The 14,341-nt window shown below is 48.4% G+C and overlaps 1 protein-coding gene across 1 annotated transcript; it reads right to left on the bottom strand.

Annotated features, from left to right (window-relative positions):
* Positions 1-382: 382 nt before the first annotated feature.
* On the bottom strand, positions 383-6,100 carry LOC136993813 (olfactory receptor 6C4-like). The gene is made up of 2 exons (XM_067308760.1): positions 6,095-6,100; positions 383-1,264 (listed from the first exon to the last, which is right to left on the bottom strand). Exons 1-2 carry the CDS (start codon positions 6,098-6,100, stop codon positions 383-385), a joined length of 888 nt encoding a protein of 295 aa, XP_067164861.1.
* Positions 6,101-14,341: the final 8,241 nt, after the last annotated feature.

Raw genomic sequence — 14,341 nt, 5'->3', positions numbered from 1 at the left:
TTCAACAAAGATCTGCCACCAAAATAAGCAGGGAAACAGATTTTGGAACAAGGAGAAGCTGCATCCAAACTGGAGGAAAGTAAACCTTCTTGAAAATTTGGTGTGCCCAGAAAGGGCTCCCTCAGCTTGTTGCTTTCTGTCTGTTTCCACACTTAGAAAACACCATCACCAGGGTATTCACTAGGGGTTGTAAAGTGTTTTCAGACCATTTGAAAAGCCTCCCTATCTAAGGATTAGGTCTTATTATGATGATATGTTACAGGAGAGAAACTGCTGTGATATCCCTTCCATGAAACTTCACACTGCTAAGAAAGAAAGGTGCAATTTCAGCAAATGAACCATAATCATTTGTTGCACTGCCCTCCACTTCCAGAATCACTCCTCAGAAGGAAAAACGTATCCTGGAGATTATCACGCTTCTCTTCAACCCCACCTGGAGAGCCTCTTTCATCTGCTGGTTCCTCAGGCTGAAAATAAAGGGGCTCATCAGAGGACCTACCATTGTGATAAGCAGGGCCACCATTTTGTTATAGGAAATGTGGTGACTTGAAGGCTGCACATACAGGAAGATGCAGCTACCATACACCATGATGACAAAGGTGAAATGAGAGGAGCATGTAGAGAATGCCTTGTTCCGCGACGAACCTGAGGGCAACCTTAGTATGGTGTTAATGATGTATAGGTAGGACATTGCTGTCATGACCAGTGAGCCAAGGAGGATGATGGAAAATGTCACAAAACTTACCAGCTCAACAGTCTGTGTTTCTGCACAGGACAACTTGATCAAAAGCACGCTGTCACAGAAGAAGTGGTCAATACGATTGTCACTGCAGAAGGGCAGCCTGGCAACTAGGACAGTGGGGGCAATGGTGGCCAGGAAGCCTGCAGTCCATGACCCCAACAGGAGCTGAACACAAAGCCGACTGTTCATTAGCATGGGGTACTGAAGAGGGTAGCATATGGCCACATAACGGTCATAGGACATGACAGCCAGAAGGACAAACTCAGTGTCACCAAAGAGGGAGAAGAAGTAGCACTGAGTTAAACAAGCTGAGTAGGAGATGGCTTTGCTTCCCCTCAACAAGCTTCCTACTGTTTTTGGTATGATGGATGTAGTGAAGAAGATCTCTGAAGAGGAGAGGTTACAGAGGAAAAAGTACATGGGTCTGTAGAGGTTTCGGTCAGAAAGAACGAGGGCAATGATCAGCAGGTTTCCAACTAAGATCACCAGGTAGGAAGCCAGGAAAGCGATTGCTATTAGGTACTCCTGATGGTGGAGGGAGGGGAAGCCCAAGAGAAGGAACTCTGTGACAGTCGTATGGTTCAACATATCTGCAACTGAGCTGCAGTGAGTAAGAGAAGATGGTGAGTGGAGGAAACGATTCCTCAGAAGGTTAGAGGAAGAGGAGACGTAGAAAAATGTAAAAGTACAGTAAAAGAGGGACATGGGGTTACTCACAAAATGTCTGTAAGGAAAACAGAGAGGAGAGGTGTGGAGAAACAACATAGAGCAAGGAAACACCATTTTAAACAGTAACAACAAACTTAGTTTCTAGGTTAGAGTAGGAATTCACTATTAACAACATGTAAGTTTTTGCATTTGAGCTCCTTACCCAAGTGTCCCTTTATATGGGATGGATGGAGAAAATGGAGAAAACATAGGCATTTCTCAATCATTCTTTCTCTAGCCTATCTTAAACGTATATTTTAGGATGAGATAAAATCCATCCTGGAGAAAGATAAAACATCTCTTCAAAGTGACATTAACTTTTTGATTAGGTAAGGAATGGAGAGAAAGCAGAAAGAGGATGGTGATAAAGGAGGAGGCCACTGGGAAATAAAGGTAATAGGAGGGACAAAGCCAAAAAGAGGGAAGACATATATTCTATGATTAAAACTGTGGTCTTTCCCTCCAAGCTTGAACTATTCTCTATAGAGCAGAAATCTTTGTAACCAGATTTTTCTTCAGTTGCAGCAATCTTTGTTGCTGAGAAATGGTTTTGATAAAACATGCTGGCCATCAGAAGGAAAAATAAAAAAGTAATACAAGTAATACAAAGGAGAGAGAAAGAAAATCCTAGGATATAAAAAGATAAGTAGGGAATTTCATCAGTTGGGGATAAAGAAAATAAGCGCCCTATCTTGTAAAACAAATAAACAAACAAACAAACAGAAACCCAGAAGACTTTTTTTTTTTTTTTTCTGTGAACACTGGAAAAAATGAAGCTTGGTTTGATGTGGAGTCAGTCCTGAATTCATTACCCGAGCTCTTGAAGATGTCGAATTCTCTATGCAGTCCTCTCAGGACAGTCTACCCCTATGTAGACCATCTCCTTTCCATCCTGCTGCTTTTGCTCACAAAACTTCTATAAGCCTAAAAGAGAGAACACTACTACTCTGTGCAGCTTAGCTGGACCTGGCCAAGAAGTTAAAGCAAAGGAAGGGGTAGAAACCCAGGCACATAGACATAGACTGATCAGCAAGGTCTCATTTCCTGAGAAAAACTCACAGGCAAAGGAGGAGAATCACAGGCAGGCAGGCAGGCAGACAGGCAGGCAGGCAGTCTAGGAACTCAACAACAACAACAATAACAATCAGTGAAAAATAAGGTGAAATCCAGCAAAGTAGTTACTTACCTTAATCTATGTGCAGGAAACACTATCAAGGGGAAACAGAAGGCCAGCAGAATTTCTGCAAGCCATTATCTCCTACCATCTCCTCCCGCAACCTTTAGAGACAATCTGGCATATCTCATTTCAAGGCTATTGTAGAGCCTCTTGAGCCAGCTGCTAATGCCATTTGTTCTGATGCACTGTGCTACCAGACAGAAGTTCTCTCTGATTTTTTTTTCCTTTCTAGTTAAACCATCCAAAGTCCTTTGACATTCCCTGAAGAATCATGGTCCTCTGTGCTTTCCTGAGGTGTGCCTCAGCAGAGTAAGTCTGAGAGGGTGATAGGACATTAATTAAAATGATGGCTGGTATCCAGGTGACCTAACCTCTGCAGAAATGTAGATCCATTTTGTGAAGCAGTCTAAGAGAGAGAAAGGCAAAATCTTAAAAGGTGCTACCAAGAAATGTAATCTGTGAAAACAGTTTCTGTGGAGCTAGTCATACTCCCTGCCTTGTCTTTCTAATGTTGGACATCTAAAGGATAGATTTTAAATATTAAAGTAGTCACCTTAGGTTCATCAGTGGAGTTTAGGGCATGATTTAATTTTTCACAAAATGGATTTCTAAAGGAGAGGAGAGGAATAGATTCCTCTCCTTTAATTGCAGAGGGAGGCTTAAGTGACAGACTGACACCTAGGCATCTTCATTGCAGACCTCTGGGAGTTCTTCAGGGGTCAGACATTGGTGTCTAAGGGCCATCTAACTATCTTCTACCACTCCAAAAGGAAGTTTGAACCTGAGGGTTCAGTGTTATAACTGCCACCATAATGCAGACCTCTCTTACCATCTTAATGCATCTAAAACAGGACTAGGCACCTCTGTTTTGACATCTGAATTGTTCCCCTAAAGTTCAATGAGAGGAATCTCATCCGTGATGACACTGAACAAGGCTTTCCCTTTCCCTGAGTACAGGCAGGCTCTTAGTCCACCTCCTTTGTACTTGGCGTGGACAGCCCCAGCAGAGCACAAGCCTCTACGCATAAACTTGTTACTGAACTCTAGTGTTCACAGGGAACTATTTGACCCTGTTCTTGTCTAAGCTGGGCTCTAGATCACTTCTCATTTCAACTCGTTTCTTCGTTTTCCGGTACATCCAGGGGGTGTAGAGTAGTGGCTGACGTAGCCCAGTGTTTCCTCACCAGTCTTTCAGGAAACACGTACCCATGTTTTTGCATTTCCAGCTGATGTATCACCTCATGTAGAGCTGATGCACGGAGACATTTGGCCAGTCTCACCCCGTCTTGGGATCCATTTTGATCACAGCGCTTTGCTTGCAAAGGATTTGCGTGAAGGAATTCTGAAGAATGCTGAGAGTGTGATATGAGTAATTGTCCATATGAAATATATCCATCCATCTCTAGAGAATGTGATCATGTACATCAGTCAGGGTGGCATTTTATCCACAGTCAGCATCCTTCTGTAACTGTAAGGTTGAACAGAGAACAGTTTTTCCTGGTGGGGGTCTCTGCTGTGCCAGTCTCCAAGCACACCTGGAGTGCTGCTCTGGATGTGACCCTGGCTGTGAGAGCATTGGGCACCACCACAGCCACCACGTGGGGTCAGGCCTGGTGCTGCTGGGTGGTGGGGAAGCACCAGCCACCACGGCTCACAGCTCTGGGTGCACAGGAGTGTGCACAAGCAGTGATGGGGCCCCTCTTCCCCCATGGGGCCAGACCGGGGGGACAAGGGGCCCAAGGGGCTCTGGGGAATCTGATGGGGAGACAGAAAGAGTGGGGGAGGGTTGAGAAGGCTGTGGCTAGGCAGAACTGAGCGAGGAGCAGGAGGAGGACACATGACACCCAAAGAAGTGACCAAGAGATGGAGTTCATTACTGAACTAGTCAGCTAGGGTTTTCTTCATTTTTTTCACTGTCTGTAGAGCAAGTGTGAAGCTTTCATCATTGAGGCAACTGCTGTCCTTGTGCTTCAAATGTTTCCTGGAAACACACCTGTTAGCTTTGAGCATGAACTGGCTTTCAACCAGAATCTGGAAGCTTGACTTCCTGCTGCTCTGTTTCTGGAGGCTGGCTCTAAGGTCTTCCAGGTCACATGTCTCTCCAGCAGGGGCTGGGGCTTGACCCAGAGAAAGTCATGGCACCTCCCTGGTCCTCCTTGTGAGAAGGAGGCTACAGAGACACTGGCCTTCTGAGAGGACTTTGGTGCCCAACCAGAAGACCATTTCCTTGAGGAGGATAACCCTGTCAGGAGCTTATGGAGCTGTGTCCCATGCCCTTGGCTTCAGGAGTGCACCCTCAGCAAGTTTGCTGATGATACAACACTGGGAGGAGTGGCTGATACACCAGATGGTTGTGCTGCCATTCAGAGTGATCTTGACAGGCTGGAGAAAAGGGCAGAGAGGAATGTCATGAAGTTCAGCAAAGGGAAATGCAAAGTCCTGCATCTGGGGAAGAATGACCCCATGCACCAGTACAGGCTAGTGCCGACTGCCTGGAGAACAGCTTTGCAGAGGAGGATGTGGGGGTTCCAGTGGACACCAAGTTGACCACGAGCCAGCAATGTGCCCTTGCAGCAAAAGTCAGCAGTATCCTGGGCTGCATTAGGAAGAGCATTGCCAGCAGGTTGAGGGAGGTGATCCTTCCCCTCAGAACTGGTGAGGCCACATCTGGACTGGTGCATCCAGTTCTGGGCTCCCCAGTACAGGAGAGACATGGACATATTGGAGCAAGTCCAGCAAAGAGCCACAAAGATGACTAAGAGACTGGAGCATCTCCTGTATGAGGAGAGTCTGCGAGACCTGGGATTGTTTAGCCTGCTGAAGAAAAGGCTCAGGGGGAATCTTATCAATGTTTATGAATATCTGACTGGAGGGACTAAAGAAGATGGAGCCACAATCTTCTCAGTGGTGCCCAGTGGCAGGGACTTGATACATTGGTGAAAAAGCCCCAACACAGTATCACAGATATTCAACTGCTGCTGAGAGAGACAACACCAAAGTGCTGTGTGCCCACTTGGGGAGGGAAGGTGGGTTTTCAGTTTAGAGCTGCTGCTGGACCCTGCCAGGAACTGGGGGAAAAAACAGGAGGAGTAAGAAGTCTGCGTGCAGTTACAGGGCTGCGATCTCATTGGGATCACAGAGATGTGGTGGAACAACTCACACAACTGGAATGCTGTGAGGGATGGATAGAGGCTTTTAGGAAGGATGGACTGGGACGGCGAGGAGGGGGAGTTGTCCTTTATGTGAGAGAGCAGTGGGAAACCATGGAGTTCTGCCTGGGGATGGACAATGGACGATGAGCTGGTGGAGAGCTGATGGGTCAGGATTAATGGGCAGATCACAGATGATGTTTTTGTGGGTGTCTGTTCTAGACTGCCTGATCAGGAAGGGGTAGATGAGGCCTTCTTCAGACAACCAGAAGAAACCTCACATTCACAGGCCCTGGTCCTCAGGAGGGCTTGACCTACCCTCATATCTGCAAGAGGAACAATGCAGGAGGGCAATACCTCCACCTTTCCCCTGTCCTTTGTCACCAGAGCCCCTGCCCCAGTTAGCAGCAGGGCCACATTTTCCCTAGCCTTCCTTTTGCTGCTGATGGACCTCTAGAAGCCTTTCTTGTTGCCCTTCATGTCACTCACCAGTTTCAACTCCAGGTGGGCTTTGGCTTTCCTAACCCCGTCCCTGCACGCTCAGACAGTGTCTCTGTTCCTCCTGGGTCACCTGTGCCTGCTTCCACCTATTGTGTGCTTCCTTTTTACGTCTGAGTTTTGTCAGGAGCTCCTGACTCGTACATGCAGGCCTCCTGACACTTCTTGATTTTCAGCTTGTCGGGATAGATCGTTCTTGAGCTTTGGAGAGATGATCCTTGAAAATCAACCAGCTCTCCTGGACCCGTCTTCCCTCCAGGGCTGTATTCCTTGGGATTTGTCTAGAGCAGATTCCTGAAGAGGCTTTGGGGCAGGCACTTCATGGCAGGCCACCTTATCCGGGGTGTTGCCTGCTCAGCTGTGCCACATCCCCCCACCACTCCCACTGTGCAATGTTGTCCAGAGGAACTCTGCTCTCCAAGATGCCCCTTTTGCACACCTGAGCTAGCCCACCATTCCATGCACCTGAGGCTGTCTGAAGTTTATGGGGGTGCTTTGTCTCGCCCAAGAGCCATACGCTTCCCTTGCATCTGCTTGTCTTTGTATGAAGTGTTGGAAGTTGACCTGAACCATTTCTGGCCTGGGAATCTACATGGCCATGTGATTTTCTCCCATTATGCCTTTGTGCTGTTCCCCTTCCTCTGGGTTTTTCATTTAAGTTCAGGATAACTGCACGCAGAGGGAGTTGCCAACATTGCAACTTTCTTGATGGAGTCAGGTAAAACCCACCCACTGTCCCCAACACACTTTGCACCAAAGGCAGCCAGGCTGGATGGCAACATCTGTGAGAGCAAGGGTGGTCAGACTGACCTTCCACAGTGCCTCCTGGACCTCACGCTCCTCAACCTATAGGTGAGCAGATTGACCAGGGAAGTCCCAACCATGCACAAGATGGAGACTATTGTTTTAAGAATGTGTGTTGGTCTTTGTCAGTGTGTAGGGACTTTCCAGGAGCCACAGAAAACTGTTGCCACCAAGAAGTGAGAGGAGCAGGTGGGAAGCAATTTGTATCCCAAGGGTGAAAGGAATCCTCAGGATGCTGGGGATGACACATGCCCAGCTGGTTGGGGTTAAGGGAAATGGAAGGAGGGTTGCAATGGAGGAGGGGAACAAGTTCACAAAAATGGTTAGGAGTCAGTGCATGATAGTGGCAGGCATGTAATTGCAAAAGATATGGTTAATTACACTGAAGCCTCAAAAAAATTCTGTAACCTCTAAAAAAAAGTGATGTTGTATCTGTCTATCTATATGCAAATTATGTTACATTACCTGAAAGTTTTCCTTGCTTCTTGCACGCTCATCTGTATGGGACTGAGTCACCACAGGAGGAAAAGTCTGGCAGTCCTCAGGCAGCGCTCCACTCTCAGGGCCTGTTTCACATTCCCACCCTTGAGCCTGCAGAAGGAGGATTCAAGGAGGGCCCATGACAGTGGTCACTCTCGCTGAACTGCCAAGCTCAGAGGTTGTGATCAGCCTCATGGAGTCCAGCTGGAGGCCAGTCACCAGCAATGTACACCAGGGGTTGGTACTGGGCCCAGTACAAGTTCAGTATGAGCCAGGAATGTGCCCTTGCAGCAAAGAAGACAGCCACATCTTGGACTTCATTAGGAAGAGCATTGCCAGCAGGTCAGAGGAGGTGATCCTTCCCCTCTCCTCAGCACTGGTGATACCACATCTGGAGTACTGTGTCCAGTCCTGGGCTCCCCAGTATAAGACGGACATGCACATGCTGGAGCAAGTCCAGGTAAGGGCCACAGAGATCCTTAAGAGCCTGGAGCATCTGTCGTACGAGGAGAGGCTGAGAGCTGGGACTCTTTAGCCTGGAGAAGAGAAGGCTCCAGGGGGTTCTTACCAAAGTGTATAAATACCTAATGGGTGGCAGTAAAGAAGATGGAGCCAGACTCTTCTCAGGGGTATCCAGGGACAGAACAAGAGGCAATAGGCACAGAATGAAATACAAGAAAATCCATTTAAACTTAAGAAAAATTTTTTTTACGGTATGGGTGGTCAAACACTGGAACAGGCTGCCCAGAGAAGTTGTGGAATCTCCATGTCTGGAGATATTCAAAACCCAACTGGAAATGGTCACTCTAGTGACCACTCTAGTTGACCCTGCTTTGAGCAGGGCAGTTGGACTAGACAATCTCCAGAGGTCTCCTTCCACCTCAACCATTCTACAATTCCACAAATCCCCTCCAGGCACTTTTAGGCACAGCTGTGTGGAAGTAAAATAGTTAACACCTCATAGGCCTTTGCAGGCCTATCTAGCAAAAAATATCTGCAACAGCCTTGCCAAAGTCAGCGTGAGCCAGCTATCAAAGGAATAACAGACTCAAGAGGAAAAAGGTTAAGTTTTAACAGGAGTGAGGTAAGTCCCCAGTGGCTGATGAGAGAAATGGCAGGGTTGGGGAGGTGAGGAGGAAAGTTGGCCATAAAGGTCTCATATTGAAAATACTGCTTTTCCTACAACTCTGGACTTCATTAGGAGACCCTCTGGGTCAGTATGAATTGGAGAGTGTGGATATCACTTATTCTGTAAGCTGAAAAAACTTAAGAAGCAGAAATCCTTCTTTCTCAGGTGCTCCCCATCTTATTCTTTTCAATTCACTCCTGAATCCTCTCCAATTAGCCCCATGAGAATTGAAGAACTGAAGAAAATTAGGGGGAGAGACATGGCTCCTTAGAGGTTTTTGCATTTTAATGGCCCCTTGAGTGTATTTGGTGCTGAGTCCGTGAACCTCAGCTACTGAGAGGAGATTGAACAAGCCTCTCAAGAAGTTAAAGTCAGAAGTAAATCCGAAAGTTTCTCGGAGTTTTAATGGGTCCCACTGAGGGCCATTACTGACAAAGCCTCTCTGGGGGCTGATGAGAGCAGAAAGTTGGAGGCCCTGACTGCAGGTAGGCAAAGACAATGCGCAGGTGGCTCTGATGCCAAGTAAGTCTTGATGTGTTTTATCAAGCAGAATGGCCAGGCACTGACAGCCAGCCCCTGGGTAGGGTGATCCTTTCCCTTACGTTTTGCTCAGGGCTCTTCCTGGGCGCAGTGTGAGAGTGGGGGTGTGCAATGCCGAGTGCAGGACAGTACAGCACCTCTTGGGCTCTTTGGGGACAAGGAGGCAGCAAGACTACAGTGCCATAGGGAAACAGTGTCTTCTCATAGGTCTTGGTGGCAGAGACACCATCCATAGCCAAGAGGACAAAGACCTCAGTTTATTGGGAGGTTGATTTTCCTTGAAACACAAAGCCAGGGGCTGATCACAGACTCCCTCTGGGTGACCTGTAGCACCACAGCTCTACCCTTCAAGTGACATTTCCTTTTCCTGAAGTCACATCTGAACCCCACAAGCTGCAGTTTGTGGCTGTTTCCCCTTCTCACGCTGTTTCCCACTTTCCATCATCTCTGAAACCACCCTTCAAGCACTCACACACTCCTACTCTACTGCCCTTCACCTCCACTTCAGCAGGACAAAGAAGCCCAGCTCCCTCAACCTCTCCTCATAGATGGGGTTATTCCCCCCCCCCAGGCACAGGACTTGACACTTCTCTTGCAAAGCTTCATGAGGTGTCTGTTGCCCAATCACCCAAGTTTCTCAAGGGCCTTCTGGAATGAAGCACCTCTGTGTCCAAAACAAAACAAAACAAAACAGTGCCAATGGGGAAAGAGTAAGCAGGGGTGGGCTGGTTGTAAGGGAGAGGATCAGGATGGTAAAAGAGACAAACTTAAAGGAGAAAAAAAAAAAAAAGGAAATTAAAAGTGAAGCAAAGGGTTGATCAGGGCTGTGTTGGGGATTCCTGCCAAGAAGCTCTGCATCTTGAACCATTCTGAATGTAGGAGGACAAGGAAGCAGACCTACTTCCACTGTCAAAGGGAACCTGCTTGCTTCCCCGACATCCATAAGTGAAGAGCCAGAGGGGGAAGAATCATGTACTCCTTCAGGGTGGAAGAGACCTCAGGAGATTCCTAGCCCAATCTCCTTGCTCACAGCAGGGTCAGCTGTGGTCAGATCATGTTGCTCTGGACTTGATCCAGTCTGGTCTTGGAAACCTCCAAGGGAGGAGACTGCAGAGCCTCTCTGGGCAACCAGGTCCAGTGCTTGGCCATCCTTTAGTGGAAAAGCTTTCCCTCATCTCCTGCGTGAATGTCTCTTCTTTCAGCTTATGCCCATTGTCTCTTGTCCTCCCACCATGCATCAGGATGAGGAGCCTGCCTCCATCTTCCTGATGACCTCCTCATAGCTACTGGAAGGCTGCTGTGAAATCCCTCCAAAGCCATCTCTTCTCTAGGTTAAAAAAGTCCCATTTCCTCAAAGAGCATGTGCCCCAGCACCCTGAGTATCTTGAGGGCCCTCCACCAAACCCACCACCAGTTACCAACCTCTTTCTTCTTCTGGGGACCCAAAACTGGATGCAGTATTTTCTACACGGTCTAATGAATACTGACTAGAGGGGGATCATCATTTCCCTCGACTTCCTGGCTGTGCTCCTGGTCATACAGCCCTGGATGCTTAAGGCCTTCTTTGCTGCCAGGGAACTCTGCTGGCTCATATTTTGCCTTCTGACCACCAGGGCCCTCAGGACTTTTGCTGCAGTGCTGCTCCCCAGGCACACAGGCCCCAGCCTGTGACACTACGGAGTGTTGGCCTATCCCACGTGCAAGACCTGGCATTTGTCCCTGTTGAATTTTGCAATGTTTCTGACAGCCCATTCCTCCTGCCTGTCTCCGTCCCTCTGAATGGCAGCCCTCAAGCATATCACTGGACCCTCCCCTCCCGTCTGGGGTCATCTACAAACATGATGAGTGTTGTCTCCTCCATGTCACTAAGCAAGATGATGAACAGGACAGGTTCCTGGAGAGATCAGTGGTGCTCCACTGCTCCCTGACCTCCAGGAAGAGTACTACCCATTCACCACTGCCCTCTGAACCTCATCATCCAAGCAGCTTTCTACCCATCTGGTTGTCTACCCTCTAGACTTCAATATTCTAACTTGCATACAAGAATGCTGTTGAAGACAGTGTCAAACAACATCCTAAAGTCTAGGTAAAAGACATTTACTCTTCTCCATCCACAAATACAGTTATTTAATCATAGAAGTCAGTCGTGCTGGTGAGGCACAATTTACCCTGGGTAAAGCCATGCTGACTGTTCCCTATCACCACCTTCTCCTTCATGTGCCCAGAAATGTGATCTGAGAGAATTCTCTCTATGACACACTCCTCACCAAAGCGAGGCTGAACTGCCTGCAGCTCCCAAGTTGTCCTGTTGGCCTTTTTTGAAGATGGATGTAACATTTGCCTTTTTCCAGTCACTGGGACCTTGCCCAGCCTCCAAAACCTTTCAAAGATGATAGAGAGTGGCCTTGCTATGACAGTGGCCAGCTCTCTCAGTGTCCTCAGATGCAGCCTATCCAGTGCCATAGACTTGTATGGGTCAAGTTCTCACAAGTAATCCCTCACCCAACCCTCATCCTTTGCTAGTTGTTTGTCTCCTCAGGAGTCCTGACTCCAGGCACAACAGCCTGGGAGACCTTCTTGGTGAAAACTGAAGCTAACAAGGTGTGGAGTTCCTCAGACCTATCTGCATCTGCTGTTACTACATTCCCTGCCCCATTCAGCAGTGAGCCCACCTTCTCCTTTTTATTCTTACTGAAGCAGTAGCAGCTCATCTTCATGCCCTTGACATCCCCTGCAAGTGTCAATCCCAGGGGAGCTTTGTCTTCCATAACACCGTGTCAACATTGCCAGACAATATTTCTAAATTCCTCCTTTGCAGCCTGTCCTTCCTTCCCGCTCCGATATGCTGCTTTATTGCCCTGGAGCTCAGGCATGAGTTCCCTGTTTTACCAGTTTTACTGGGTATTGATATGAACCGTTCTTGTGCTGTACTCTGCTGCTGTCCTTCCGCACTCCCTTCAAGATCTGGGACTTCACTATTTCGTGGTCACTGTAGGCAAGGTGGACACTGACCACCCCACTTCTGATCAGTTCCTCCTTGTTTGTAATTTCCAGGTCCAGGAAAGCATCACCCTTATTGGCCCATCATGCAGCTGTGCTAAGAAGTTGTCCCTGACACCTTCCAGAAACCTCTTGGACTGCTGCTGTTTGCCCTTCCAGTGAATGTCAGGGAGATTAAGGTCTCCCTGAGCCTGTGATGCACAGACTTCCTCATGTTGCTTAAAGGAGACTGTGTCCATCTCCCCGCCCTGATCAGGTGGTCTGTAACTCCAGTCACAGTGTCGCCCTTCCTCTCATGCTCACCCACAAGCTCTCACCCAGCCCCTTTTCCATGCCAGGGAAGAGCTCCATACATGTGAGCTGCCACACAAAGGGCATCCCCCCTCATCATCTTCCCTGATGGTCTCTCCTGAAGAGCTTGTACTGTGCTCTTGCAGCCCTCCAGTCATGTGAGCAGTCCTACCACATCTCAGTTATCCCAACCATGTGGCAGTTCTGTGACAGCTTGTGCATCTCTATCTGCTCCTGTCTGTGCCCCAGGCTGCATGCATTTGCGTGTATTTGTGCTGCAGAGCCTCAGCTGTGGCACAGTGTATAGGTTGGTCTTCGTGTACCATGTAACCAAGAACCAAGGATACTGTGTGTGCAATGGCCCCGCTTCACAGCAGAGACATGTTGTCACAGACAGCAGGTGGCAATGTAATGGTGAAACGAGAGTTGCAAATCCTGCAATGCCTGAGGCCAGAGGAAAACAGAGCTGGGCTGTGCAGAAATGGCAGGATGGGTTTTCTGCCCAAGCTGACTTTGTAGCTCCACAGGGCCTGTGACAGAAGTGAACCGATCTCCAAGAAGGACAAGGTGCCACTGGGAAAGTCCCTGGGCCTGGATGTCCTGTGATCCAGCCACCATGAGGACATCATTAGCACAGTCCCTGTTCATATCATTTGGGGGTGAGAAGAGGTTCAGGTGGAGAGCTAGAAGGGTTTGAGAGTGCAGAGACTAGAGGGGAGTCCTTGGTGTGATGTGCCTCCCATTTATGCAGCACATGTGGCTGTAGATGGGCTGGACTTTGCCTAAGGGCAGTGGTGGGATGCAGTCGTTTTGGCACAGGTAGGAAACCTGAGAGGCCCTGGGATATTTGCTCAGCAACCACTCCAAAAGGACATGGTTTTCTTACAGGTTCCATGCTGTATCTGCTAGAGTCATGTGGTTTTTCTGGACCCCCCCAGGCATTTGACATGACCCTGCAGGTCTATTTTTATGTCACTGAATCAAGTGTCTGCATTGAATTACATTAGTTGTTTGTACTATACAGATCTGCTTTTGTCGCAGCTTCCTAGTGAGTGGAGCTCTAGGAGCAGTAGTAGGCCTCTAGTGTCATTTAAGATGACCAAGGAAATTCCCCACCTGGATCCCATCTGATGCTCTAGAAGGATGTGGGTCTCCTAGTTGCTCCATCAGAGCAAGCAGACACTGGCATATGCCTTTGACCACCTCTGTCTCTTCAAATGTCACCAGGTGTTGTGTGTGAGCAGCTGACTCCCACCCCCCATCTGCACTGGTTACAGTGGGAGCTTAGACAGCGAGTTCTCCTGCAGACGTCTCTGTTGTGCACCCTTCAGCTTTGGCAAGGGGAATCCCACCTCCTGTGAGTCTGTAGAGTTCACAGGAGGGATCTGAATCGCACTCCGCCCCAGGGGTTTCTAACCTGGCATAAGATGCCTGGATTAACTCATCTGAATCAACAGCTGAACCATGGGTAAATGCCCTCCCTTCTTGTCCCTGTCGAAACGTCCTGCCTAGTTAAGAGAAGGGAATAGGAGCTTCAGGAGTGGGACAATTCCACCTCTTGTATATAGCCATCCTCTGATGAGACAAATTGCAGTGCTGGAATCAGTCTCTCTCCACTGTTTAGAGCAGGGCCATCGGTGATTATTTTAGTCTAGTTCAGTAAACTTTTCCCAGGAGGAGGGAGCACAAGGGAGAGAGAATTTTATGCCTTCAGCTGGGCCTCTGCTCCTGAGTGGGGCCAGGCTCCTGGGACAGAGGGAGCTCATGGCAACCTGGCAGCACTGCCAAGAGACAGCTCTGTCCAGGAGCAGCTCCTCTGCAAA

This window comes from Apteryx mantelli, chromosome 20, assembly GCF_036417845.1.
Source record: "Apteryx mantelli isolate bAptMan1 chromosome 20, bAptMan1.hap1, whole genome shotgun sequence".
In the NCBI taxonomy this organism is placed as follows: domain Eukaryota; kingdom Metazoa; phylum Chordata; class Aves; order Apterygiformes; family Apterygidae; genus Apteryx; species Apteryx mantelli.
This window is presented reverse-complemented; position numbering and strand designations above follow the sequence as displayed.